At 48.0% G+C, this 25,015-nt stretch overlaps 1 protein-coding gene across 2 annotated transcripts in view; it reads left to right on the top strand.

Annotated features, from left to right (window-relative positions):
- The window catches only part of Dguok (deoxyguanosine kinase), a 61,670-nt gene that overhangs the window by 13,301 nt on the left and 23,354 nt on the right, over positions 1–25,015 (top strand). The window contains exon 2 of one of the 2 annotated variants that reach the window (XM_045152756.1): positions 10,536–10,648. The exons of the other annotated variant lie outside the window; for it this stretch is intronic. Within the exon in view, the coding sequence (XP_045008691.1) occupies positions 10,536–10,648 (113 nt within the window). The remainder of the gene's footprint in view (positions 1–10,535; positions 10,649–25,015) is intronic. 2 annotated transcript variants of the gene reach the window in all.

The raw sequence follows: 25,015 nt of genomic DNA, 5'->3' as shown, positions 1-25,015 counted from the left end.
AAAGGTTTTATGCTGCTTTATAGGTCAGGTAGCCAGATGAAATGATAATTTATTGACAAGCATTTTACCACTGGTCCATTTTACCATTGGCCCTGTAACAGTATATTGAACTGGTTATATTGGATTCTAATTGAATTTTGCCAAGTCTGAGATAATGGTATCATAAGAGACTAATGTTGCCTAAAGAAATGAGGCTTGCTATAGACATTCTTGTTACTAGGTGACCTCTATGGCAGTGGAGAACCAAAGTCAGTCACTTTTAAGAAGCATATGGGAGCTGAAAGAAGCATATGGCTTAGCATTTAAGGTGCTTGCCTGCAAAGCCTAAGGACCCAGGTTCAATTCCCCAGTACTTGGGTAAGCCAGATGTTTAAGGTAGCACATGCCTGTGGAGTTTGTTTGTAGTGACTAGAGGCCCTGGCATGCCCATTTTCTCTCTGTCTCTTTCATTCTCTGTCTCTCAAATAAATAAATTTTCTTTTAAAAAGAAGCCTATGAGAACACTTTTAAAGTATCTTAAAAAAAAAAACACCCAAAAACAAAAATAACAACCCAAACAAATAAAAAAAAAAAAAAAAAAAAAAAACAGTATAGCACTGGAAAAGTTTTGTTGTCTCTGGTTTTAACTTAAAAATCTAAATTCACATTGTTTTTTGAGTGATAATTCCTTAACTGTGGGTGGGCCTGGCAAAGGTGGTTCTAGTGGAATTAGTTCTGGCACGCTGCTCCATAGTGAATTACCCAGGCTCTCTGAGCTTGGCATCACAGCTCTCAGGACCATGTATTGTCATTCTGCTGAAGTTGGAATTGGGCAGTGTGGGAGGGGGGATTCAGGATGCCCTGGGCATCATAAGGGATATTTCTAGTAATTGGAACTTTGCATTTCCCATTACATCTAATTTGCTGACATGCCAGGTTTTGTTTGTGTAAATGGCATGAGTTGGATTCTCAGAACCCTGACTGCCCTAAGATGAGCTAATCTTATGACCTCAGAGGTGGAGCTGGCACTCCCCAGCCCTCAGAGCTTATCTTATTTCTTCCATCTACAACAGTTTAGTTTTTATAGTGGTCAGCTACCTTCATCTTTTCATATTATTTATTGTTTGTCTGTCTTTTTGAGACAGGGGCTCAAGTCCAGGCTGGCCTTGAACTTGCAGCAATCCTCCTGTCTCAGCTTCCCAAATACAAACCACTATGTCTGGCTTTTCTCGTATTACTTAAATCTCTTTGCAGCCTATAAGTAGGGCTTACTATACAACTTGCAATCTAAATCTTGGCTGTCTAGGCCATACATTTTAAGCTGGGGCCTAGTCAGCACAGACACGTTTCTGAAATATAACAACTTAGCCAGTGGGGTAACCGACCACTGTGATAGGAATTAGGTATAAGTTAGAGAAGTCCCAAATTTGATGGATGAGCTGAACTGTTAGGTTTGGTAGGTGAAAGGATTAAGACACAAACCTGGAGTTGCAAAGGAAGGAACTTACTCACTGGTGTGTGGGCAGAGGCTGAACAAAATGAAAGTCATGAACAAGTTAGGTGGAGGTGGGACTGAGAGAAGAGCATGACTACAAAATGCACAAGTTCATGTTCTTTGTTCTGATCCTGTGCATTCAGAAAAGTTGGCTAAGTGTAATGAATGTCACATATTGGATGTGTGGGCTGTGCTGAGACATTACTCCTGATCAGTCACCATGAGTGACTGAAAGAATTGACTAACCCTGTACAGGTGGAGGCAAGAGGATCAGAAATCCAAAGTCATCCTCAGCTACATGTTGACTTCAAGGCCTTGGACTTCAAGAAGCTTGGGCTTCTTGAACACCTGACTTAGCGAGAGAGAGAGAGAGAGAGAGAGAGAGAGAGGGGGGGGGAGGGAGAGGGAGAGAGGGAGAGGGAGAGAGAGAGAGAGAGAGAGAGAGAGAGAGAGAGAGAGAGAGAGAGGAGATGGAACTCCCAATCCATTCTGAAGGTGTTTTAGTTTTTCTATGTAGGGTCTCTCTAGCCCAGGCTGGCCTACAACTCACTATGTAATCTTAGGGGGCCTCAAACTCACAGTGATCCTCCTAACTCTGCTTCCCAAATGCTAGGGTTAAAGGTATGCACCATCATGCCTGGCTTTTTTTTTTGTTTTTTTAAGGATTTTTCACATATGTAGGATTCTGAGGGACCTGAAATTACTGTGTGCTTAAAGGTATCCACCATCATGCCTGGCTTTTTTTTTTTTTTTTTAAGGATTTTTCACATATGTAGGATTCTGAGGGACCTGAAATTACTATGTGCTTTGTTAGTTTAGGTAGGGTGTGAGGCTTGATTTATTATGTTGTGGATGCCCCATCTTCTGCCTGGAGAAACATAATTATAACTTCAGTGATGGAGTGGTATCCAGAATACCAGGCCAGCCACAAAGGATTGGTCAGCCTGGTATAGAGGTGTCAGGATCTGGAAAGGTTCCACACAGGGGGTGCATCTGAGCAGACTCTTGAAGACTGAGGAGCAGCTGTCCAGGTGCCAGGAGGAGTTCAAAAAATGGGAAATGAACATAGAGTCATGTTCACAGGAGAGAACATGGCATGAGTAAGGTTGTGAGGAATGTGGGCTATCGTTAGTACAGGAAAGCTGAGTGCAGAGAGCTATCAGCAGGGGCCAGGTCCTGTTATGTCTCCTAGACCATGCTCATGGGCTTGGATCTTAGCATGAAGTCAGTTGGGGTTTTTTGCACTTGTGTGTGTGTACATGCTACAGGTCTCTTGCTGATGCAAGAAAGTGCTTATCTATCTTGACATGTGTGGCTGGGGGATGAATGGGCAATTGAACCTAGGGCCCACTAGCTTTGCAAGTAAGTGCATTTTATTCCTGAACCTCTTCCAGGCTCCTTTAAAGGGTTTGATTTTGAAACAGAGTCTCACTATGTACAGACTGGCTTCAAACTCACTAGTTATCCCAGACTGGTCTTAACCTGCCTCTTTATCACAAGTGCTGGCATTAAAGGTGTTCATCACCATACTCAGCTCCTGTCAGGATTGTAAACCGTCTTTTACATATAGTGTGGGTGCAGTATAAAGGTTGCAGAGCACAGGCTTGAGTCAGAGGTTCAAGGGATGATGAGGATCTGTTACTGAGTACTGAGGTGCTAACAGGGATAAGAAAGGAAAAGTGGGAAAGTTAGAAGCAGGAGCAAAGGGACTTAAAGCACTCCTGACCAGTTGCCACACATGACATAGAATCGACAAGTGGAGCCAGGCATGGTGGTGCACACCTTTAATCCAGCACTCGGGAGGCAGAGGTAGGAGGATTACCATGAGTTCAAGGCCACCCTGAGACTGCATAGTGAATTCTAGGTCAGCCTGGACTAAAGCAAAACCCCACCTCAAAAAAAAAAAAAAAATTGATAAGGTCTTCACTTCTTTCTCTTGGTTCCATCTGAATTTCCCCCAAAAGTTAGAACTCACCCAGGAAAGATACTCCTTGAAGAAGTTGAGGGGGTTGAGGCTATAGCTCAGGTGGCAAAGAGCTTGGAGGTCTGGCAGAGGAGGAAGTTCCAACAGTGAGTAGATGGTGTTAGCCATACTTGAGAACTGAGAAAGTTAATGTGGAGGGCAAGAAGATGAGATCATTCAGGGAATATGTTGGCTTTGAGGTGTTCTTAGGATGTTCAAGTTGAAAATGTCTGGAGGGTTCTGTGGTTTTGGAACTCTTGAGAGGTATGGGCCAGACATTGGTGTAAATGGAAATAGATACATTTTAAAACACTTTCATTTATTTGCACAAGGGAGAGAAAGTATGGATGTGTGTGGTGGTTTGATTTATGCATCCCCCATAAACTTAGATGTTGTGAATGCTAGTCTCCCCAGCTGATGGCAATTTGGGAATTAAGCATCCTAGAGGCAGTTTATTGTTGGGGGTGAGCTTACAGCCAGCTTCCTTTTGCTAGTGTTTGGTATACTCTCCTGTTGCTGTTGTCCATCTGATGTTAGCCAGGAGGTGATGTCCACCCTCTGCCCATGCCATTGTTTTCCTCTTCCATTATGGAGCTTTGCCTTGAGTCTGTAAACCACAAGAAACCTTTTTTCCCCACAAGCTGCTCTTGGTCGGGTGTTTTCTACCAGCAATGCAAACCTAACCTCAACAGTAAAGTTGGTACCAAGAAGTGGGATCATTGTTGCTAGAATCCTGACTGTGTGGCTTTTGTCCTTTTGGAGCTGATTTTCAAGAGGAATGTGGAAGGATTTGAAACCTTGGTCTAAGAGACAACTTGCACTGCTGTAAGTATAGCTTGATGGGTTATTCTGGTTAGAGCTGAAGACCTGAATGTGTAAGAACTATGGACTGTAAGGTTTGGTTAAAGAGGGTAAGAAAGAGTATTGCCTGGACTGGGCTAGAAATAGTTTGTATGAGAGGCTTGCTGTTATGCCCCTGTCCTGAGAATTTGTGCAGGGTTGCGTTGTATAGAAAGGTACTGGTGTGAGCAGAGGGATATGGCACAGAATAAATGAAATCTTTGGGCCAAAACTGCTGCCTGTTTGGCTGCAATTGTATGAGAGATTACTACCATTAAGATTGGGCAAGCTGATCAGCACTGGGACAACAGAAAGAATGCAGAGTCTTTTGAAGGGGCCTAAATGCGGAAGGAGTGTCCTGTTCTTCAAAGTCTGCTTTATTCCCCTGTGGATTAACAAATTGGCACCCCACCTAGTACTATGGAGTATAACATATGCAGGAAAGAGGGTCATTACATTTGCAACACAATCTTGTGTTTTGGAAATGGCCATGGGCAGTGTGAAACAGTCTTATTACCTGCATGGAGGCTTAAGGGAGCCATGAAGATAAACCATGGGTTGTAGTTGGAGACCCAGTGGAGATGCCGGGACTATGGGATGGTTGCCAAGGAGAGCTTCTGGCACTGGATAAAGTTTTCTGGGATTGTGAGTAGCTTATCTGGAGGGATGGAAATGGAACTCCAGAGACTTTGCTGCTGGTTGGAATTATCAGACTTGGAGACTTGTCATTGACTAGGGTTGTTGGACTTGGAGCTACAGAGTTTGGTGTTTGCCCTCTTTAAATCTTGTATTGATTTAATATTTCTTTCCTCTGCTCAGTGCCATCTTTTACAGTGTGAATGTTTATTCTCTGCCATTATGGTGTATTTTCTTCTTCTTCTTCTTCTTTTTTTTTTTGTATTATGGCTCAGTTAAAAGACCTTGAACTATGAGGATGTTTGATCACCATTGGTATTAATAAAAACTATGAGGATTTATTTGGGCTGGGCATGGTAGTGCATGCTTTTAATCCCAGCACTCAAGAGGCAGAGGTAGGGGGATGGCTGTGAGTTCAAGGCCACCCTGAGACTAAAGAGTGAATTCCAGGTCATCTTGGGCTAGAGTGAGACCTGACCTCCAAAAACAAAACAAACAACCAAAAAAAGGTTTATTTATTAGAGATGGGGGTGGGGGGAGAATTGCCATGCCAGGGCCTCTAGCCACTGCAAATGAACTCCAGACATATGTGCCACCATGTGCATCTGGCTTACATGGGACTTGGAGAAGCAAACCTGGGTCCTTAGGTTTTGCAGGCACACACCTTAACCTCTAAGCCATCTCTCCAGCCCAACTATGAGGACTTTTAAAGATGGATTGCATTGTATTTTACATTATGTGTTTCAGTTAATGGGGTCAAGGATGGAAAGTGGTGATTTGATTCAGGTATCCGCCATAAACTTAGGTGTTGTGAATGCTAGGTCCCCAGCTGATGGAAATTTGGGAATTAAAGCCCAAATTACTTGGAGTGGGCTTATGTGTATTATAGCCAGCTTCCTGTTTCTAGTGTTTGGCACACTCTCCTGTTGCTGTTGGCCAGGAGGTGATGGTCACCCACTGCTCATGCCGTCATTTTTCCCTGGCATCATGGAGCTTCCCTTCAAGTTTGTAAGCCACAGGAAACCCTTTTCTACCACAGGCTGCTCTTGGTTGGGTGTTTTCTGCTGGCAATGTGAGCCTGACTACACCAGTGTGCCCGAGCATTTTGCTGTTGCGAATGAATTCCAGATGCATGTACCATATTATGCATCTGACTTTTCTTGGGCCTGCAGGCTTTGCAAGCAAGTGCCTTTAATTGCTGAGCTATCTCCCCAGCATGTGAATAAATAATTTGAGCATTGTGGCACTGAGTTTATTCTAACTTCAAAATATTTCTCATAGTAGTCACCACTTTCTGTCTTGGTCTCATCTTGGTGAAGCCACTATTAACTTCTGACTGGTCTCCCTCCCTTTGCTTCAGCCCATTCTTTTTGTTTAATTTATTTTTATTGACAACTCCCATAATTGTAGACAATAACCCATGGTAATTCCCTCCCACTGCCCACTTTCCCCTGTGAAACTCCACTCTCCATCATATCCCTTTCCCCTCTCAATCAATCCCTTTTTTATTTTGATATCATCATCATTTCCTCCCGTTATGATGATCTTGTGTAGGTAGTGTTGGACACTGCAAGGTCATGGCTATTCAGGCCAATTTGTGTCTGGAGGAGCACGTTGTAAGGAGTCCTACCCTTCCTTTGGCTCTTACATTCTTTCTACCATCTCTTCTGCAATGGACTCTGAGCCTTGGAAAATATGATAGAGATGTTTCAGTGCTGAGTACTCCTCTATCACTTCTCAGTACCACGGTGCCTTCTCAGTCATCGCAAGGTCACCACCATCTGAAAAGAGAAGCTTCTCTAACCAAAAGTGAGAGTAGCATTAATATATGGGTATGAAAAGGCAGGGAGGGGGGTACTTAATAGGATGGCATTATATATATGTAAGAAGAAGAATACATTAATGGGAGTGAAAAGGCCCAAGTGAGGTCACAGGAAGAGATTGAATAAAGGAAAGGTGGAAGGAGAGCTAATCAAAATCTAAGAGGATATAAATAAATCATATGGAAACCTACTTTTTTGGACAATGGAACACTCAGGAGCTATAGATTGTTACTAGAAAATTTTCAGTGCCGGGGATGGGATACCTTCCAGTGAGTTGTTGGCCAGGGAGGTCCCTGATGCCCCCAAAACATTATAGGCCATTGCCAAGGCCCTTGGTTTCCTACCAGGAATAAATGGCAAGACCTTATTGCTGAAGACTCCACATACTTGGGCTGCAAGGGCACTGAGAAATCCTGCTGGAACTGAGCTGATAACCTCCTCCACGTAGACCAGCTGACAGAAAGCTGGAAGAAGCCATTCTCCATGCAGTTCAATGGGAGGGAGAGAAATCACCAGTGAAGATACTCAACAGTGGACACTGCAAGCCTTATATTTGGCCAGCCAGGCCAAATGATCCAGTGGGTGCAATAGTGGCACGTCTGTTGTGGTGAAAACCAACTGCCCTCTCATTGGACTGGAGGCTTGCTCCATGGGAGGGAATACATCCTTGATACTGAAAACCTACAACAGAGGTAGTCATGAGCCCTGGGGGTATGTCTGCTGCTGTCTGACCAAATGTATATACTATGCTCATCAAACTGCCCAGTAAGCATTTCTCTTAATGTTCATACCTATGTATTAATGTTACTCTCACTTTTGGTAGAGAACCTTCTCTTTTCAGATGGCAGTGACCTTGGGATGACCCAGAAGGCATCATGGTGATAGAAAGAAGTGACAGGAGTGCTCAGCACTGCAATATTTCTATCACACCTTCCAAGGCTCAGGGTCCATTGTGGAAGAGGTGGTGGAAAGAATGTAAGAGCCAAAGGAAGGGTAGAACTCCTTACAACATGCTCCTCCAGACACAAAATGGCCTGGATAGCCATGACCTCACAGTGCCTGACACTTCCTACACAAGACCATCATAATAGGAGGAAAATAGCATAACATCAAAATAAAAGAGAGACTGATTGAGATGGGGAGGGGATATGATGGAGAATGGAGTTTCAAAGGGGAAAATGGGGGGGAGGGCATTACCACGGAATATTGTTTACAATCATGGAAGTTGTAATTAAAAAATAGTAATTAAAAATATATACATATGGCTATGAACATTAAGAGAAGTGCTTACTGGAAAGTTTGGTGAGCATAATATCTGCATTTAGCCATATATCAGCAGACATTACACCCCTAGGACTCATGACTACCTCTGTTGCATGTTTTCAGTATCAGGGATGTATTACCTCTCATGGAGTGGGCCTCCAGTCCAAAAGAGTGGTTAGTTTCCCTCATAACAGACATGCCACTATTGCACCCATTGGCTTATTTGGCCTGGCTGGATAAATTTAAGGCTTGCAGTGTCCACTGTTGAGTATCTTCACTGGTGATTTCTCTCTCATTGAACTGCATGCACCTTGGCTTTTTCTTTCTTTCTGTCAGCTGGTCTACGTGGAGGAGGTTTTCAGCTCAGCTCCAGCAGGATTTCTCAGTCACCTTGCAGCCCAAGTATGTGGAGTTTTTAGCAATAGGGTCTTACCATCTATTTCTGGTGGGAAACCAAGGGCCTTGGCAATGGCCTATAATGTTTTGGGGGTATCAGTGATCTCCCTGGCCAATAACTCACTGGAAGGTATCCCATTCCTGGCACTGAAAATTTTCTAGTAATAATCTATAGCTTCTGGGTGTTCCATTGTCCAAAAAAAAAAAAAAAAAAAAAGTAGGTTTCCATATGACTTATTTGTATCCTCTTAGGTTTTGATTAGCCCTCCCTCCACCTTTCTTTTATTCAATCTCTTCCCCTGACCTCATTTAGGCCTTTTCACTCCCATTAATCTGTTCTTCTACTTACATATATACAAGACATTCCTATTAAGTCCCCCCTCCCTCCATTTCTATTTTCTTTATATCCCCTTTCTAGCTTACAAGCCTCTGCCACTGAGTTTTATTACTAATCACATAGGAGTCCAATCACATATGAGAGAGAACATGTAACGTTTGGCTTTCTGTGCCTGGGTTACCTTACAAAGTATAATCCTTTCCATATCCATCATTTTCCTGTAAATTTCATAATTTCAGTTTTCTTTACTGCTGAATAGAACTCCATTGTGTAGATGTGCCACATCTTCATTATCCACTCATCTGTTAAGGGACATATAGGCTGGTTCCATTTCCTAGCTATTGTGAATAAAGCGGCAATAAACATCGTTGAGCAAGTATTCTAAGGTTTCAGCCCATTCTTACACAGCTGGCAGAGTGATCTCTAAGACCTAAGAAAGAATCTTGGAATGTCTCTCCTTAAGTCATTGCTGCTGACCTCTCTTTACCTTGAGAAGTCTTCTTACCGTGACTGTGAGGACCTGTGTACCCTATTTTGGACAGCCTGTCTGTTCCATTTGAGCTACTCTTCTCCCACATTTGCCCATTCTGCACCCCTGCTGGCTTCTCATTCTTGTCTCTCCCAGACCTGTGCTCATGCTACTCACCATGCACGGATTATCATTCACCCTCCCTGGTTTAGCTGACTGATCATCTTACCCCAGATACCAGGTTTTTTGTGTTTTTTTGTCCTAGCAATAAATATTTTAATATTTGTTTCATTTTTATATGACAAATAACTTTCAAGTTTATTTCTTTTTTTCAGATACCATTTTTCAGAGGATACTTTTCTGACCTGCTGAGCTCCATTAGAAACACTCTGTATTTGCCCTTCCCAGCATTTATCACAATTGCTTAGTGACCACTTGTGTGTTTGTTTAGGACTTATCACTCATGTCCTCTGTGAGGAAAATCTATTCAATTTTTTTTTTTTTTTTTGAGGTAGGGCTGTAGCCCAGGCTGACCTGGAATTCACTGTGTAATTTCAGGGTGGCCTCAAACTCACAGAATACTTCTACCTCTGCCTACTAAATGCTGGGATTACAAGCATGCACTACCTTGCCTGGCCCATTCAATGTTTTCTTTCTTGTTGTACCCCAGTGTCTGCCAGTCTTAAGCACATCTCCATCAATATTTATTATATTTTTTAAAAAATATTTTATTTATTTATTTATTTGAGAGAGAGGTAGATAGAGAGAGAATAGGTATGCCAAGGCCTCCAGCCACTGCAAACAAACTCCAGGTGCATGTGCCACCTTGTGCATCTGGCTTACATGGGTCCTGGGGAGTTGAGCCTCAGTTCTCAGGTTTTGCAGGCAAGCACGTTAATTGCTAAACCATCTCTCCAGCCCATGTTAGATTTGTTGAATCAATGACAATCATGTTTTTCTCACTTTGTATTTAAAATTTTTAGTCACAAAACAAATAAGACTTGACTTAAGCTTCATAATTTATGTTGTTGGTTTCATCTACTTTTGATGGTTCTGTTATATTTTTAGCTATTACTTAATACCTATTACTGCTATTACTTTGCCTTTGGGTAGTTAGGCCATTAAAATTGCAGGTAGAGTCCTAACATGATTTCCCCTCCACATGATGTGTGTTCATGGTGGTGACTGGTTAGCTGCCTGCCCATCACTGTTATGACAGTAGCATTGGTAAAGCTGGTTCGCATGCTCATGTAAAGGGACTGGTAGCACAGTTCACTAACACCCTTCTTTAGCCTGACCTGGGAAGCATCCAACACATGCTGTTTGCGTTACAGCTGTGGGAAAGTCCACCTTTGTGAAGTTGCTCAGGAAAACTTACCCAGAGTGGCACACAGCTACAGAACCTGTAGCAACATGGCAGAATATCCAGGCTTCTGGCATCCAAAACGTAAGTTTTCAGCTGTGGTGGGCAGTTGGCAGGCATGGGTGAGTAATGAAATTGTAATAATTTAATTTTCTCTGAGGAGATGAAGTTGACCAGATTGTCTCCTTTTTTAAATAGCTTCATTCCAGAAAGCAGACCACAGAGGATATGCCTTGTTTCAGTATGTTTAGTTTTTATTTTTGTGGCTTTTATATGTCTATATAAGTGCTTGCCTGCCTCTTTTCTTTGTGGTTTTCCAAAGCATGTCCAACTGTCTTAGCTTTGGCAATGAATTTGGTCATTTCTGCCCGTAAGTAAGTAAGTATATTGTTATTACTGAAGCTGACTGGAAGGATTAATACTTAATGATACTTTTAGATATTTGAGCACTAGCTAACATTTTAAAAGCACATACTATGTGCAGGCACTGTGCCAGGCTGGGTCCTATGTGTTTCAAGGCCATAGGGTTGATTTTAATGCCAGCCACATCAGTGTGACTAGCAAAGGACCAGTTTGGACAAGAAGCTTAGAGTAGCAGAGGGAGTGACAGCACTTGTACCCACATACTCCTTGAACAACAGGTGATAGAGCTGGGAGATGGCTTAGTGGTTAAGGTGCTTGCCTGTGAAGCCTAAGGACCCATGTTCATCTCTCCAGGTCCCACATAAGCCTGATGCACAAGGCAATGCAAGTGTGCTAGGAGGCTCATGCATCTGGAGTTCACGTGCAGTGGTTGGAGACCCTGGTGTGCCAATTCTCCCTTCACCCTTCTCTCTCATAGGAAAAAGCAAGGCCACCCTGACACTACATAGTGAATTCCAGATCAGCCTGGGCTAGAATGAGATCCTACCTTGAAAAACCAAATTTAATAAATAGGATAAATTATGAATAATTAATACATTTATTTAGGAAGGAACTACAAATTGTGGGGTTTATTTAAGGGAGATTGGGATCTAGTAAGGAAGGCTGGAGCAGAGTCATAAACACATGGGAAATAGGAAACCTGCTCTCATGTGGAAAACACTGCAGTTTATAAGGTTCTTCTTTTAGAAAAATTGGGGTTTGGGAGGAAAGACTGGAGTAGAGCTGCAAGCTAGTGGAGGGGATTTCATAAAGCCCATTTAAGATAAACTGAGGCTTTCATGGAAAGACTGGAGTAGAGTACAAGCACGTGAGTGATAGAATTGAGGAGCTTGTATATGGAGATTTAGAAGGAACACACATGCATCTCCTGTGTGCTTTCCTATGGAGGGCAATTAAGAGGGCAAACGGTGAGACTCAAGGGAAAATATGAAAGTAGAGACCAAGAAATTCTGAGGAGAAATGAGTAGTGAAGAGAGTTACCCTGAGTTTAAAGAAATTGCACAGGTAGCAGGCCTAGAGTTGCTGAGAGCACCACATGGTAGATCAGGAGTGGAAGGGAAGTAGTGTACACGTGGTAGATTGGGGGTGGAAAGGAAGTAGCACATGGTAGAAGGGGGTGGAAGGGGAGCAGTGTGCACGTGGTATACCGGAGGTGGAAGGGGAGCAGTGTGCACGTGGTAGACGGGGGTGGAAGGGGAGCAGTGTGCACGTGGTAGATGGGGGTGGAAGGGGAGCAGTGTGCACATGGTAGACGGGGATGGAAGGGGAGCAGTGTGCACGTGGTAGATGGGGGTGGAAGGGGAGCAGTGTGCATGTGGTAGATGGGGGTGGAAGGGGAGCAGTGTGCACGTGGTAGATGGGGGTGGAAGGGGAGCAGTGTGCACGTGGTAGATGGGGGTGGAAGGGGAGCAGTGTGCATGTGGTAGATGGGGGTGGAAGGGGAGCAGTGTTCACGTGGTAGATGGGGGTGGAAGGGGAGCAGTGTTCACGTGGTAGATGGGGGTGGAAGGGGAGCAGTGTTCACGTGGTAGATGGGGGTGGAAGGGGAGCAGTGTGCACGTGGTAAACGGGGGTGGAAGGGGAGCAGTGTGCACGTGGTAGATGGGGGTGGAAGGGGAGCAGTGTGCACGTGGTAGATGGGGGTTGAAGGGGAGCAGTGTGCACGTGGTAGACGGGGGTGGAAGGGGAGCAGTGTGCACGTGGTAGACGGGGGTGGAAGGGGAGCAGTGTGCACGTGGTAGATGGGGGTGGAAGGGGAGCAGTGTGCACGTGGTAGATGGGGGTGGAAGGGGAGCAGTGTGCACGTGGTAGACGGGGGTGGAAGGGGAGCAGTGTGCACGTGGTAGATGGGGGTGGAAGGGGAGCAGTGTGCACGTGGTAGACGGGGGTGGAAGGGGAGCAGTGTGCACGTGGTATATGGGGGTGGAAGGGGAGCAGTGTGCACGTGGTAGATGGGGGTCGAAGGGGAACAGTGTGCACGTGGTAGACGGGGGTGGAAGGGGAGCAGTGTGCACGTGGTAGACGGGGGTGGAAGGGGAGCAGTGTGCACGTGGTAGATGGGTGTGGAAGGGGAGCAGTGTGCACGTGGTAGATGGGGGTGGAAGGGGAGTAGTGTGCACGTGGTAGATGGGGGTGGAAGGGGAGCATAGTGCACGTGGTAGATGGGGGTGGAAGGGGAGCAGTGTGCACGTGGTAGATGGGGGTGGAAGGGGAGCAGAGTGCACGTGGTAGACGGGGGTGGAAGGGGAGCAGTGTGCACGTGGTAGACGGGGGTGGAAGGGGAGCAGTGTGCACGTGGTAGACGGGGGTGGAAGGGGAGCAGTGTGCACGTGGTAGACGGGGGTGGAAGGGGAGCAGTGTGCACGTGGTAGATGGGGGTGGAAGGGGAGCAGTGTGCACGTGGTAGATGGGGGTGGAAGGGGAGCAGTGTGCACGTGGTAGATGGGGGTGGAAGGGGAGCAGTGTGCACGTGGTAGATGGGGGTGGAAGGGGAGCAGTGTGCACGTGGTAGATGGGGGTGGAAGGGGAGCAGTGTGCACGTGGCAGATCGGGGGTGGAAGGGGAGCAGTGTGCACATGGTAGATCAGGAGTGGAAGGGGAGTAGTGTGCACATGGTAGATGGGGTGGAAAGGGAGCAGAGTGCACGTGGTAGATGGGGGAGGAAGGGGAGCAGTGTTCACGTGGTAGATGGGGGTGGAATGGGAGCAGTGTTCACGTGGTAGATGGGGGTGGAAGGGGAGCAGTGTTCACGTGGTAGATGGGGGTGGAAGGGGAGCAGTGTGCACATGGTAGACGGGGGTGGAAGGGGAGCAGTGTGCACGTGGTAGATGGGGGTGGAAGGGGAGCTGTGTGCACGTGGTAGACGGGGGTGGAAGGGGAGCAGTGTGCACGTGGCAGATCGGGGGTGGAAGGGGAGTAGTGTGCACGTGGTAGATCGGGAGTGGAAGGGGAGTAGTGTGCACATGGTAGATGGGGGTGGAAGGGGAGCAGTGTGCACGTGGTAGATGGGGGAGGAAGGGGAGCAGTGTGCACGTGGTAGATGGGGGTGGAAGGGGAGCAGTGTGCACGTGGTACATGGGGGTGGAAGGGGAGTAGTGTGCATGTGGTAGATGGGGGTGGAAGGGGAGCAGTGTGCACATGGATAGATGGGGGTGGAAGGGGAGCAGTGTGCACGTGGTAGATGGGGGTGGAAGGGGAGCAGTGTGCACGTGGTAGACGGGGGAGGAAGGGGAGCAGTGTGCACGTGGTAGATCAGGAGTGGAAGGGGAGTAGTGTGCACATGGTAGATGGGGGTGGAAAGGGAGCAGAGTGCACGTGGTAGATGGGGGTGGAAGGGGAGCAGTGTGCACGTGGTAGATGGGGGTGGAAGGGGAGCAGTGTGCATGTGGTAGATGGGGGTGGAAGGGGAGCAGTGTTCACGTGGTAGATGGGGGTGGAAGGGGAGCAGTGTTCACGTGGTAGATGGGGGTGGAAGGGGAGCAGTGTTCACGTGGTAGATGGGGGTGGAAGGGGAGCAGTGTGCACGTGGTAAACGGGGGTGGAAGGGGAGCAGTGTGCACGTGGTAGATGGGGGTGGAAGGGGAGCAGTGTGCACGTGGTAGATGGGGGTTGAAGGGGAGCAGTGTGCACGTGGTAGACGGGGGTGGAAGGGGAGCAGTGTGCACGTGGTAGATGGGGGTGGAAGGGGAGCAGTGTGCACGTGGTAGACGGGGGTGGAAGGGGAGCAGTGTGCACGTGGTAGATGGGGGTGGAAGGGGACAGTGTGCACGTGGTAGACGGGGGAGGAAGGGGAGCAGTGTGCACGTGGTAGATGGGGGTGGAAGGGGAGCAGTGTTCACGTGGTAGATGGGGGTGGAAGGGGAGCAGTGTGCACGTGGTAGATGGGGGTGGAAGGGGAGCAGTGTGCACATGGTAGGCGGGGGTGGAAGGGGAGCAGTGTGCACGTGGTAGATGGGGGTGGAAGGGGAGCAGTGTGCACGTGGTAGATGGGGGTGGAAGGGGAGCATTGTGCACCTGGTAGACGGGGGTGGAAGGGGAGCAGTGTGCACGTGGTAGATGGGGGTGGAAGGGGAGCAGTGTGCACGTGGTAGACGGGGGTGGAAGGGGAGCAGTGTGCACGTGGTAGACGGGGGTGGAAGAGGAGCAGTGTGCACGTGGTAGATGGGGGTGGAAGGGGAGCAGTGTGCACATGGTAGACGGGGGTGGAAGGGGAGCAGTGTGCACGTGGTAGATGGGGGTGGAAGGGGAGCAGTGTGCACGTGGTAGATGGGGGTGGAAGGGGAGCAGTGTGCACGTGGTAGACGGGGGTGGAAGAGGAGCAGTGTGCACGTGGTAGATGGGGGTGGAAGGGGAGCAGTGTGCACGTGGTAGATGGGGGTGGAAGGGGAGCAGTGTGCACGTGGTAGATGGGGGGGGAAGGGGAGCAGTGTGCACGTGGTAGATGGGGGTGGAAGGGGAGCAGTGTGCACGTGGTAGATGGGGGGGGGAAGGGGAGCAGTGTGCATGTGGCAGATCGGGGGTGGAAGGGGAGCAGTGTGCACGTGGTAGATCAGGAGTGGAAGGGGAGTAGTGTGCACATGGTAGATGGGGGTGGAAGGGGAGCAGTGTGCACGTGGTAGATGGGGGTGGAAGGGGAGCAGTGTGCACGTGGTAGACGGGGGTGGAAGAGGAGCAGTGTGCACGTGGTAGACGGGGGTGGAAGGGGAGCAGTGTGCACGTGGTAGATGGGGGTGGAAGGGGAGCAGTGTGCACGTGGTAGACGGGGGTGGAAGGGGAGCAGTGTGCACGTGGTAGATGGGGGTGGAAGGGGACAGTGTGCACGTGGTAGACGGGGGTGGAAGGGGAGCAGTGTGCACGTGGTAGACGGGGGTGGAAGGGGAGCAGTGTGCACGGGGTAGACGGGGGTGGAAGGGGAGCAGTGAGCACGTGGTAGACGGGGGAGGAAGGGGAGCAGTGTGCACGTGGTAGATGGGGGTGGAAGGGGAGCAGTGTTCACGTGGTAGATGGGGGTGGAAGGGGAGCAGAGTGCACGTGGTAGACGGGGGTGGAAGGGGAGCAGTGTGCACGTGGTAGACGGGGGTGGAAGGGGAGCAGTGTGCACGTGGTAGACGGGGGTGGAAGGGGAGCAGTGTGCACGTGGTAGACGGTGGTGGAAGGGGAGCAGTGTACACGTGGTAGATGGGGGTGGAAGGGGAGCAGTGTGCACGTGGTAGACGGGGTTGGAAAGGGAGCAGTGTGCACGTGGTAGACGGGTGTGTAAGGGGAGCAGTGTGCACGTGGTAGATGGGCGTGGAAGGGGAGCAGTGTACACGTGGTAGACGGGGGTGGAAGGGGAGCAGTGTGCACGTGGTAGATGGGCGTGGAAGGGGAGCAGTGTGCACGTGGTAGACGGGGGTGGAAGGGGAGCAGTGTGCACGTGGTAGACGGGGGTGGAAGGGGAGCAGTGTGCACGTGGTATACGGGGGTGGAAGGGGAGCAGTGTGCACGTGGTAGACAGGGGTGGAAGGGGAGCAGTGTGCACGTGGTAGACGGGGGTGGAAGGGGAGCAGTGTACACGTGGTAGACGGGGGTGGAAGGGGAACAGTGTGCACGTGGTAGACGGGGGTGGAAGGGGAGCAGTGTACACGTGGTAGATGGGGGTGGAAGGGGAGCAGTGTGCACGTGGTAGACGGGGGTGGAAGGGGAGCAGTGTACACGTGGTAGACGGGGGTGGAAGGGGAGCAGTGTGCACGTGGTAGATGGGGGAGGAAGGGGAGCAGTGTTCACGTGGTAGACGGGGGTGGAAGGGGAGCAGTGTGCACGTGGTAGACGGGGGTGGAAGGGGAGCAGTGTGGACGTGGTAGATGGGGGTGGAAGGGGAGCAGTGTGCACGTGGTAGACGGGGGTGGAAGGGGAGCAGTGTGCACGTGGTAGATAGGGGTGGAAGGGGAGCAGTGTGCACGTGGTAGACGGGGGTGGAAGGGGAGCAGTGTACACGTGGTAGATGGGGGTGGAAGGGGAGCAGTGTGCACGTGGTAGATGGGGGTGGAAGGGGAGCAGTGTGCACGTGGTAGACGGGGGTGGAAGGGGAGCAGTGTACACGTGGTAGATGGGGGTGGAAGGGGAGCAGTGTGCATGTGGTAGACGGGGGTGGAAGGGGAGCAGTGTGCACGTGGTAGACGGGGGTGGAAGGGGAGCAGTGTGCACGTGGTAGATCGGGGGTGGAAGGGGCGCAGTGTGCACGTGGTAGATTCAGAGACCTGAGGAAAATCATAAGAGTCATCAAAGTGAGAGATTACCCCAAACTATAAAGCAGAGGCGAGCACTTAATTTTGACATTACTTAGGCAGCAATATATAATACTCCTATAGCCCACTATTTAGAGACAAATGGCTAGCACTTTTTCCCTTTTATACTTCTCTCTCTACAGAGGATATAATGCATGTTTACATACACCTACATAAATGTAAAAGGTTTATAGACATGCATTGGCTCCTTCCTTTTTTTCTTCCCTCCTTCCCTCTTTTCTTTCTTTCAGTATGTTTGTAACATGTGTATATGGTATATACACATGTGTGCAATGCCTGTGTCCCATGTACACACATGCAGAGGCCAGGGAATGATAGTCCCTGAGCCTTGAAGGGTGTGAGAGATATCTCCCTTAGTGTTGAACAGTCCATTGTCACTTCTCAGTGCTTTGTTGAGTTTTGAGTCTTCCCCCGTGGTCACTGCCATCGTAAAAGAGAAGCTTCTGTAACGAAAAGTGAGAGTACCCAGGTGTGCTAGTGCACACCTTTAATCCCAGCACTCAGGAGGCAAAGATAGGAGGAGGAGGTGGAGCCCAGCCTGAATTGTGAATTCCAGGTCAGCCTGAAGTAGAGGGAGAAACTACCTCAAAAAACCAAAATAAATAAATAAGTATGAGAATGGCATTGTTATATAGGAGTAAATATGCTTATGTTATGTTATGGTTTATGAGGGCATTTTGTGTTTTTAGAGGGCAGTTGGGTGGGTACAATATATCCCATTTATACACACAGCAATAGTATTTTCCTCCCTATGGTTTATGACTTCTTCAGTGAAAGGCTTTTCATTAGGTTTTCAGTACCATGCAGGAATTTCCTCCCATGGAGTGGGACTTAAATCCATTCAGAGAACACTTGTTTATCCATTGCATCAGTTCGTATATTTGTCCTGGCTGGCCAGCCTTAAAGTTTGCAAGGTCCACTGCTTGTTACAACCATTGATGACTTTTCTCCCCAAAGGCTGCATGCATATAGCTCTTTCTAGCATCATGACAGCTAATCAATATGGAAGAGACTTCCAGTTCAGTTCCAGCTTGATTTCTCAGTGTCCTGCAGCCCCAATATATGGAGTCTTCACCAATAGGGTCTACTATCTAGTTCAGCTAGGTAAATAAGAGCCTTAATAATAGCCTGTAATGTTTTGGGGGCATCACTTATAGCACTGCAAGGGGTTTCTTAGGCCAAGGTTTCAAATCCTTCCACATTCCTCTTGAAAATCAGCTCCAGAAGGCCAAAGCCACACAGTCAGGTGTCTAGCAGCAATCCCACTCGTCAGTACCACTTTACTGTTGCAGTCAGGTTTGCATTGCTGGTAGAAACCACCCAACCAAGAGCTGCTTGTGGGAAAAAAAAGGTTTATCTTGGCTTACAGGCTCGAGGGGAAGCTCCACAATGGCAAGGGAAAATGATGGCATGAACAGAGGGTGGCCCACATAGAGTGGACAACAGTCACAGGAGAGTGTGCCAAACACTGGCAAGGGGAAACTGGCCATAGCACCCATAAGTCTGCCCCCAACAATACACTCCCTCCAGGAGTCGTTAATTCCTAAATCTCCATCAGGTGGGAATCTAGCATTCAGTACACCTAAGTTTATGGGAGACACCTGAATCAAACCACCATAAGAATTCCCTACTTTGTGCATATAGCTTAATGTAGGTACTAAGCAATTGAACCCAGGCCAGCAGGCTTTGCCAGCAAGTGCCTTTAACCTTTGAGCCATCTTCCCAACGTCTTTAATTTTGATTAACCCATCCATTTCTCCATCCCCACCCCTGAACCTGCTTTGATCATTCCACTCCCAGTAGTCTGCTCCTCTACTGACATATCTACTATACTCTTCCCCTTAAGTTCTCTCCTCCCTCCCTCATGGCCCCTTTCTAGCTTCCTAGTCTCTCCTGACTTTTACTTCAACTTACATAGAAACCCAAACATTTGAAGCTAGGATCCACATATGAGAGACAACATGTGGTGTTGTGAAAAAGAGTCAGGTAGCTCTGTTAGGCGGTTAGGGTGACCAGGCCCCTGAAAGTATCCCTGCAGTCTCCACTTTGCTAGAGATCAAAGTATCATCTGACTTTTTTTTTTTTAACATTTTTATTTATTTATTTGAGAGAAAAAGAGGTAGAAAGAGAACAGGTGTGCCAGGGCTTCCAGCCACTGCAAAGGAACTCCAGATGCATGTGCATCTGGCTTACGTGGCTCCTGGAAAATTGAACTAAGATCCTTTGGCTTTGCAGGCAAACACCTGAACCACTAAGCCATCTTTCCAGCCCTCATCTGACTTCTTATATCTTCCCTAGATCTGGGCCCCTCCTGGGAGGGAGGTACCCTTTCCTAGAATTTAAATCTAATCCTTACATTGTGGTTGGTCAAGTTCAGCCCCCAGAACATGGCATCGTGGCTGACTTGTTCTTGAGACAGCCTCTAACCCAGACCAATCAGCTGGCTCTCTGGCTCACCTGAACCAGAAGGTAAAACCTACCAAAGTAAGCTTTCTGGGCTGCCAAACCACTCCTGAATCTCCAGATTCTAGTGAGTTTCCCGCTGGGCTAAGACAACAGAACCCCCTAACCTCTACTTCCCACATGGGCTCTTTAACCCCTCCTGCCCTGCACATGGCAGGAGCTCTTTGAACTTCCTTTTCTTTCCTCTTTTTCTTTCAGTGGTCTTTCCAGGCCCACCAGGTGGACTCTCAGACCACATGGATGTATTCATTTTCCTTCCCTTTGTTCTGTACTTCCTTCAGTAAATATAATAATTTGATAATTATCCTTCTTTTGGTTTGCCTAATTCTTTGGTTCAATCAAACATAAACTCAGGGTTTGGTGTTCAAGAACATCCTGTTTCAGTTGGCCTTTCTGAGCCTGAGTTACCTCACTTAGTATAATCTTTTCTAGATCCATCTGAGGCAATTTATGATGGCTGGGCCTCCTGAAAGTAAGGAATGTCCTGGAGCCTGTCCTTGCAGTCTGCACTTTGCTAGAGGTCAGAGAAGAATTTGGCTTCTCCTTATCTCTTGCTGCCTGAAGGAGTTCCCTAGTTCTGTTTTTCCACAAACAACTTGATTCCCATGTTGTAGAATTAAGACTCCTGGAAGGATTAAACCTGAACCTAGTTAGATCAGCTCACATTCAGAACCTATAAATGTCCCCAGTCTAGGTCTCTAGATGGGCTTTACTCCCTCCTGCCTTCTCATGGGCAGGATTCATACTCTCTCCTCTTTCCTTCTTTTAGTATAATAAAGTCTTTGTAAACTTTACCTTCTGTTCTGTGGATTTCAGTTCTTTGAATTCATAAGACAAGAACCCAGGGCACTTCAAAATTTCTGTATCATAATCAGTGCATTGGCATATATTGGTGTTTGGACCCATGTTCGACTCTCCAGGTCCCACGTAAGCAGATGCACAAGGTGACACAAGTGTGCAAGGCCGCCACAAGGTGGTGCACACATCTGGAGTTTGATTATAGTGGCTTGAGGCCCTGGCGTGCCAATTCTTTCCCACTCTCTTGCTTTAATAAAAAAAATAAATAAATAAAATAAAATTAAAAAAAAAAAAAGAGCCAGTCTATTGGGCTTGCCTCAGGATTATCAGACTTGGAGACTTGTCACTGACTAGAGTTGTTGGGCTTGGAGCCACAGAGTTTGATCTTTACCCTGTTTATTAGTTGAATATTTCTTTGCTGTGCCAATGCCATCTTTTGGAATGTGAATGTTTATTCTGTGTCTTTACAGAGTTTTTTGTTTTTTGTGGTTTTTTTTTTTTTTTTTTGTATTATGGCTCAGTTAAAAGACCTTGGACTATGGGGATGTTTTAACATCATTGGGATTGATAAAAACTGAGGACTTTTAATGTTGGACTGAATGCATTGCATTTTACTTCATGGATGGTTATCAGTTTATGGGAGCCAGGGGCAGAATGTGGTGGTTTGATTCAGGTGTCCCCCATAAACTTAACATGTTCTGAATACTAGGTCCCCAGCTGGTGGCATTTTGGGAACTGGAGTCTCCTGGAGGTGATATATTGTTGGGGGTGGACTTATGGGTGTTGTAGCCAGCTTCCTGTTGCCAGTGTTTGGCACACTCTCCTGCTTCTGTTGTCCACCTGATGTTGGCCAGGAAGTGATGTTCACCATCTGCTCATTCCATCATTTTCCCCTGTCATCATGGAGCTTTCACTCAAGTCTTTAAGCCAAAATAAACCCTTTCTTCCCACAAGGTGCTCTTGATCAGGTGTTTTCTGCCAGCAACATGAAACTAGCTGCAGCACAACTTTATAATCGTTGAAATTCTGTGACATTTTATCTAATTCAGTTCATTGCTATTGGATTTATAATTTTGGAGGAGTTATGTTGTCTTGATTTTTGTGTGTGTTTCTTTCTTTTTTTTTAGTTAATTTGTGAGATAGAGAGAAAGAGAGAGAGAGATAGAGAATATGGGTGTGTCAGGGCCTGTAGCCACTGTAAATGAACTCCAGATACATCATCATATGCATCTGGCTTACATAGGTTCTGAAGACTCAAACCTGGGTCCTTATGCTTCTCAGACAAGAGTCTTAACTGCAAAGCCATCTTTTCAGCCCAATGTGTGTGTTTCTTGCATTACTGTGTTGAGATTTTCACATCTCAAGTTAGTTACTTCATTGCTTGGGTTTTATGTTTATCAGCTGTATTCTCAAAAATGTAGATGAGGGCTGGTGAGATGGCTCAGCAGGTAAAGTGCTTGCCTAAAGAGCCTAATTACCCAGGTTCAATTCCCCAGTACCCATGTAAAGCCAGATGCACAAAGTGACAGGTGCATCTGGAGCTCATTTGTAGTGGTTAGAAGCCCTAGCACCCCATTCTTATTCATTCTCCCCCCCATTTAAAATAAATATATTTTTTTTAAATGTGTAGATAGAAGATATGTCTTCAGGGTAGGAGCTCAAGGTGCTGGAAATGGCTTCTATATTACTTCAGAGTAACTGGCAGGAGTGGCCCAGGCTTGTGGATAACATGTATGTCCTAGTATTAATTATTAGTTTGTGTGTGTGTGTGTGTGTGTGTGTGTGTGTGTGTGTGTGTGTGTGGTTTTTAAGGTAGGGTCTCACTCTAGCCCAGGCTGACCTGGAATTCACTATGTAGTCTCAGGTTGGCCTCAAACTCAAGATGATCCTCCTATCTCTGCCTCCTGAGTACTGGGATTATAGGCATGTGCCACCATGCCTGGCTACATTATTCTTTTGACTTCAGTAATTGCTCATGACTAAACAGACAAGGCTGTTATGAAGTATGCTAGTGTTTTGAGCACTTAGACATGGAAGCAGTGTAGACTGGGTTAGTTTGAGAACTAGTATAAAGGGAAGTTGGGGTACTATTAGTTTTCACAGATTTGAGAGGTTGTTGAGGCTATGAAATTTGGAGTTATGGAGAATAAACAGGAGAGAATGTAAAAAGGGGGGGTTCTTGAGAGATGGCAGTGGTTAAGGCCTGCAAAGCCTAAGGACCCAGGTTCGATTGTCCAGGTCCCACGTAAGCCAGATGCACGTTGTGGCACAGTCTCTGGAGTTCGTTTGCAGTGGCTTCAGGTTCTGGTGTGCCCATTTCCTCTCTTTCTGTGTCTCTGATAAATAAATAAAAATGATTTAAAAAAAGAGAGAGGGCCCGGGCATGGTGGTGCATGCCTTCAATCCCAGCACTCGGGAGGCAGAGGTAGGAGAATTGCTGTGAATTCCAGGCCACCCTGAGACTCCATAGTGAATTCCAGGTCAGCCTGGGCTAGAGTGAGACCCTACCTCGAAAAACCAAAAAAAAAAAAAAAGTTGGGGAGTAAAGGATTTGTGCATGGGAAGAGTATTAGATAGAGCATAAACAGAAGAAACCTAAAATCCAGCTGACAAACAAACCAGTCCAGGAGAGTGGATAGGCTTTATGTCTTGCATCATTAATTCAGTCATTGGGAGTCTGAGATATGATGCTGCAATGAGCTCCCAGCAGGCCTGGGGCTAAGGCCAGAGTGAGACCTTGACCTTCACCCCCCCAAAAAAGAAAAATAAAAGCATGTTAAAAAGTATCAAAAGTTGGGTGGAGATGCAGGATGTCGTGGTTGAGCTGCTGAGGAATGTCCCACCAGAGCCCCCAGCTACCAAGAGGCCCTGACGAGGATGGGGAGGAGGAGGCCACCTCTGGGTAGCTGCAGGCACATGACAGTCTCTACCGTGTACACATGCCCAGCCTGTATAGCTGCAAGAGCAGCTATGGCAGCGAAGCCAGCATCCCGGCCGCCACACACACGGTTAGCAATGCTTCAGTCACCAAGTACATGAGCCAGAATGCCAATTTCCAGAATCCCCGCTGTGAGACCACACTCCTCCTTGGGCGCGAGTTGCCCCCACCCTTATACACTTCCAGCATGAAAGCCAGATATGAGCCAGTCTCGCCCTGACTCCAGCGGCAGTGGACACTAGACAGTGCCTCTCTGCCCCGTGTGCCAACCTCCCCACTCCTCCCATGCCAATGCTGCTGCTTGACCCTGCACGTCATGCCAGGCCAGCCCTAGCTCTCCCCTCCCTGAAGGGGGTACAGAGATGCCCAGCATGAGCCCTGGGCTGGCCCAAGAAGTTAGAGCGCTGGGCTCATGCCCGGGACAGATGCTGCCACCAGCATCCCATCCCTGCCTGGCCTTGAGCCCCCCACACCTGCCACCCACTTGTGTTCGCTGAGCCTTGCTGTGTCAGGTCCTTGGTTCCCACAGGCTCCCTCTGCAGGTAACCATCCATGCAACTCCTGCACTCGAGACCCTCCTTCCCTCCAGTAGCTCCAAGTTTTTTCTGGTGCCACCTTGCCCTTGGTGCTTCCACAGGTCACTTCTCAGTTCACAGGCAGCAAGAGGCCCTGTGCTTGGTTGGCATCCTCAGCTGCTGGGCAGGTCTGCTCCCTGCTGCTCACCTGCACAAATGCAGCCCCTCCACACACCTCCCTATCTCCTTAGCATCGAGCTCTTCCTTCTGACCACCTGGCTGACTTGGCCCTTCCTATCACTTCCCAGAGTTTCCTCCTGGGCACAGCCCTTCCTCTGCCTCCTGCTCAGCATCACTGTCTCCTCGGTGCCCACCCTTGCCTGAGGTACCCATGCCTCCCTGGGCAGCAGGTGCCACACACAGCCCTGGTTGTTCACTGGCCACCTTCTTGGTGCCAAACTCCCTCATCCCTCATCCTCCTGAAGAGTGGCAGCTTCATCCATTTTGCTTTTTTTGCACTGATCACATCTGTCATCTCCTAGGCAGGCTGGGGTGCAGGTGGAGCAAGACGCTGCCCCCCTTTTCCTTCTCTCTCTGATTCCATTTCCACCTACGGCAGGCACAGTATCTCTGGAGCCCAGCAGCCTCAGGGGCTGGACTCAAACTGGCCATGAATGAGCCCCCAGCCTCACATGCCCCCTGTTGGGACTAATCACTAACTTCACTCCCAGCCTCCCCGGGGGGCCCCTGGCTGACCCAGAGCCATCAAGTGTGACTCTGAAAACAGCCTAGAGTTGAGGCTGACAGCTGCCTAGGAGCCAGGGCTGGAGTAGCTGCTGCTTCAGTTCTTCATGGGGTGTTGCAGGTGAGGGGCTGCAGATCAACAAGTGGCCCAAAGGGCCTGGACACTCCTCCCCAGGCAGGTGCCGCCCCAGAAGGGCCATGTCCGCAGGAACAAGCATCCTGGGGACTTTGGACCAAGGTCTTTATGGCTTTGGTCCTCCTACCTGTGAAGTGGGAATGAAGC

Source organism: Jaculus jaculus, chromosome 6, assembly GCF_020740685.1.
Source record: "Jaculus jaculus isolate mJacJac1 chromosome 6, mJacJac1.mat.Y.cur, whole genome shotgun sequence".
Classification (NCBI taxonomy): domain Eukaryota; kingdom Metazoa; phylum Chordata; class Mammalia; order Rodentia; family Dipodidae; genus Jaculus; species Jaculus jaculus.
The sequence above is the reverse complement of the archived record's forward strand: the minus strand, read 5'-3'. Positions and strand labels throughout refer to the sequence as shown.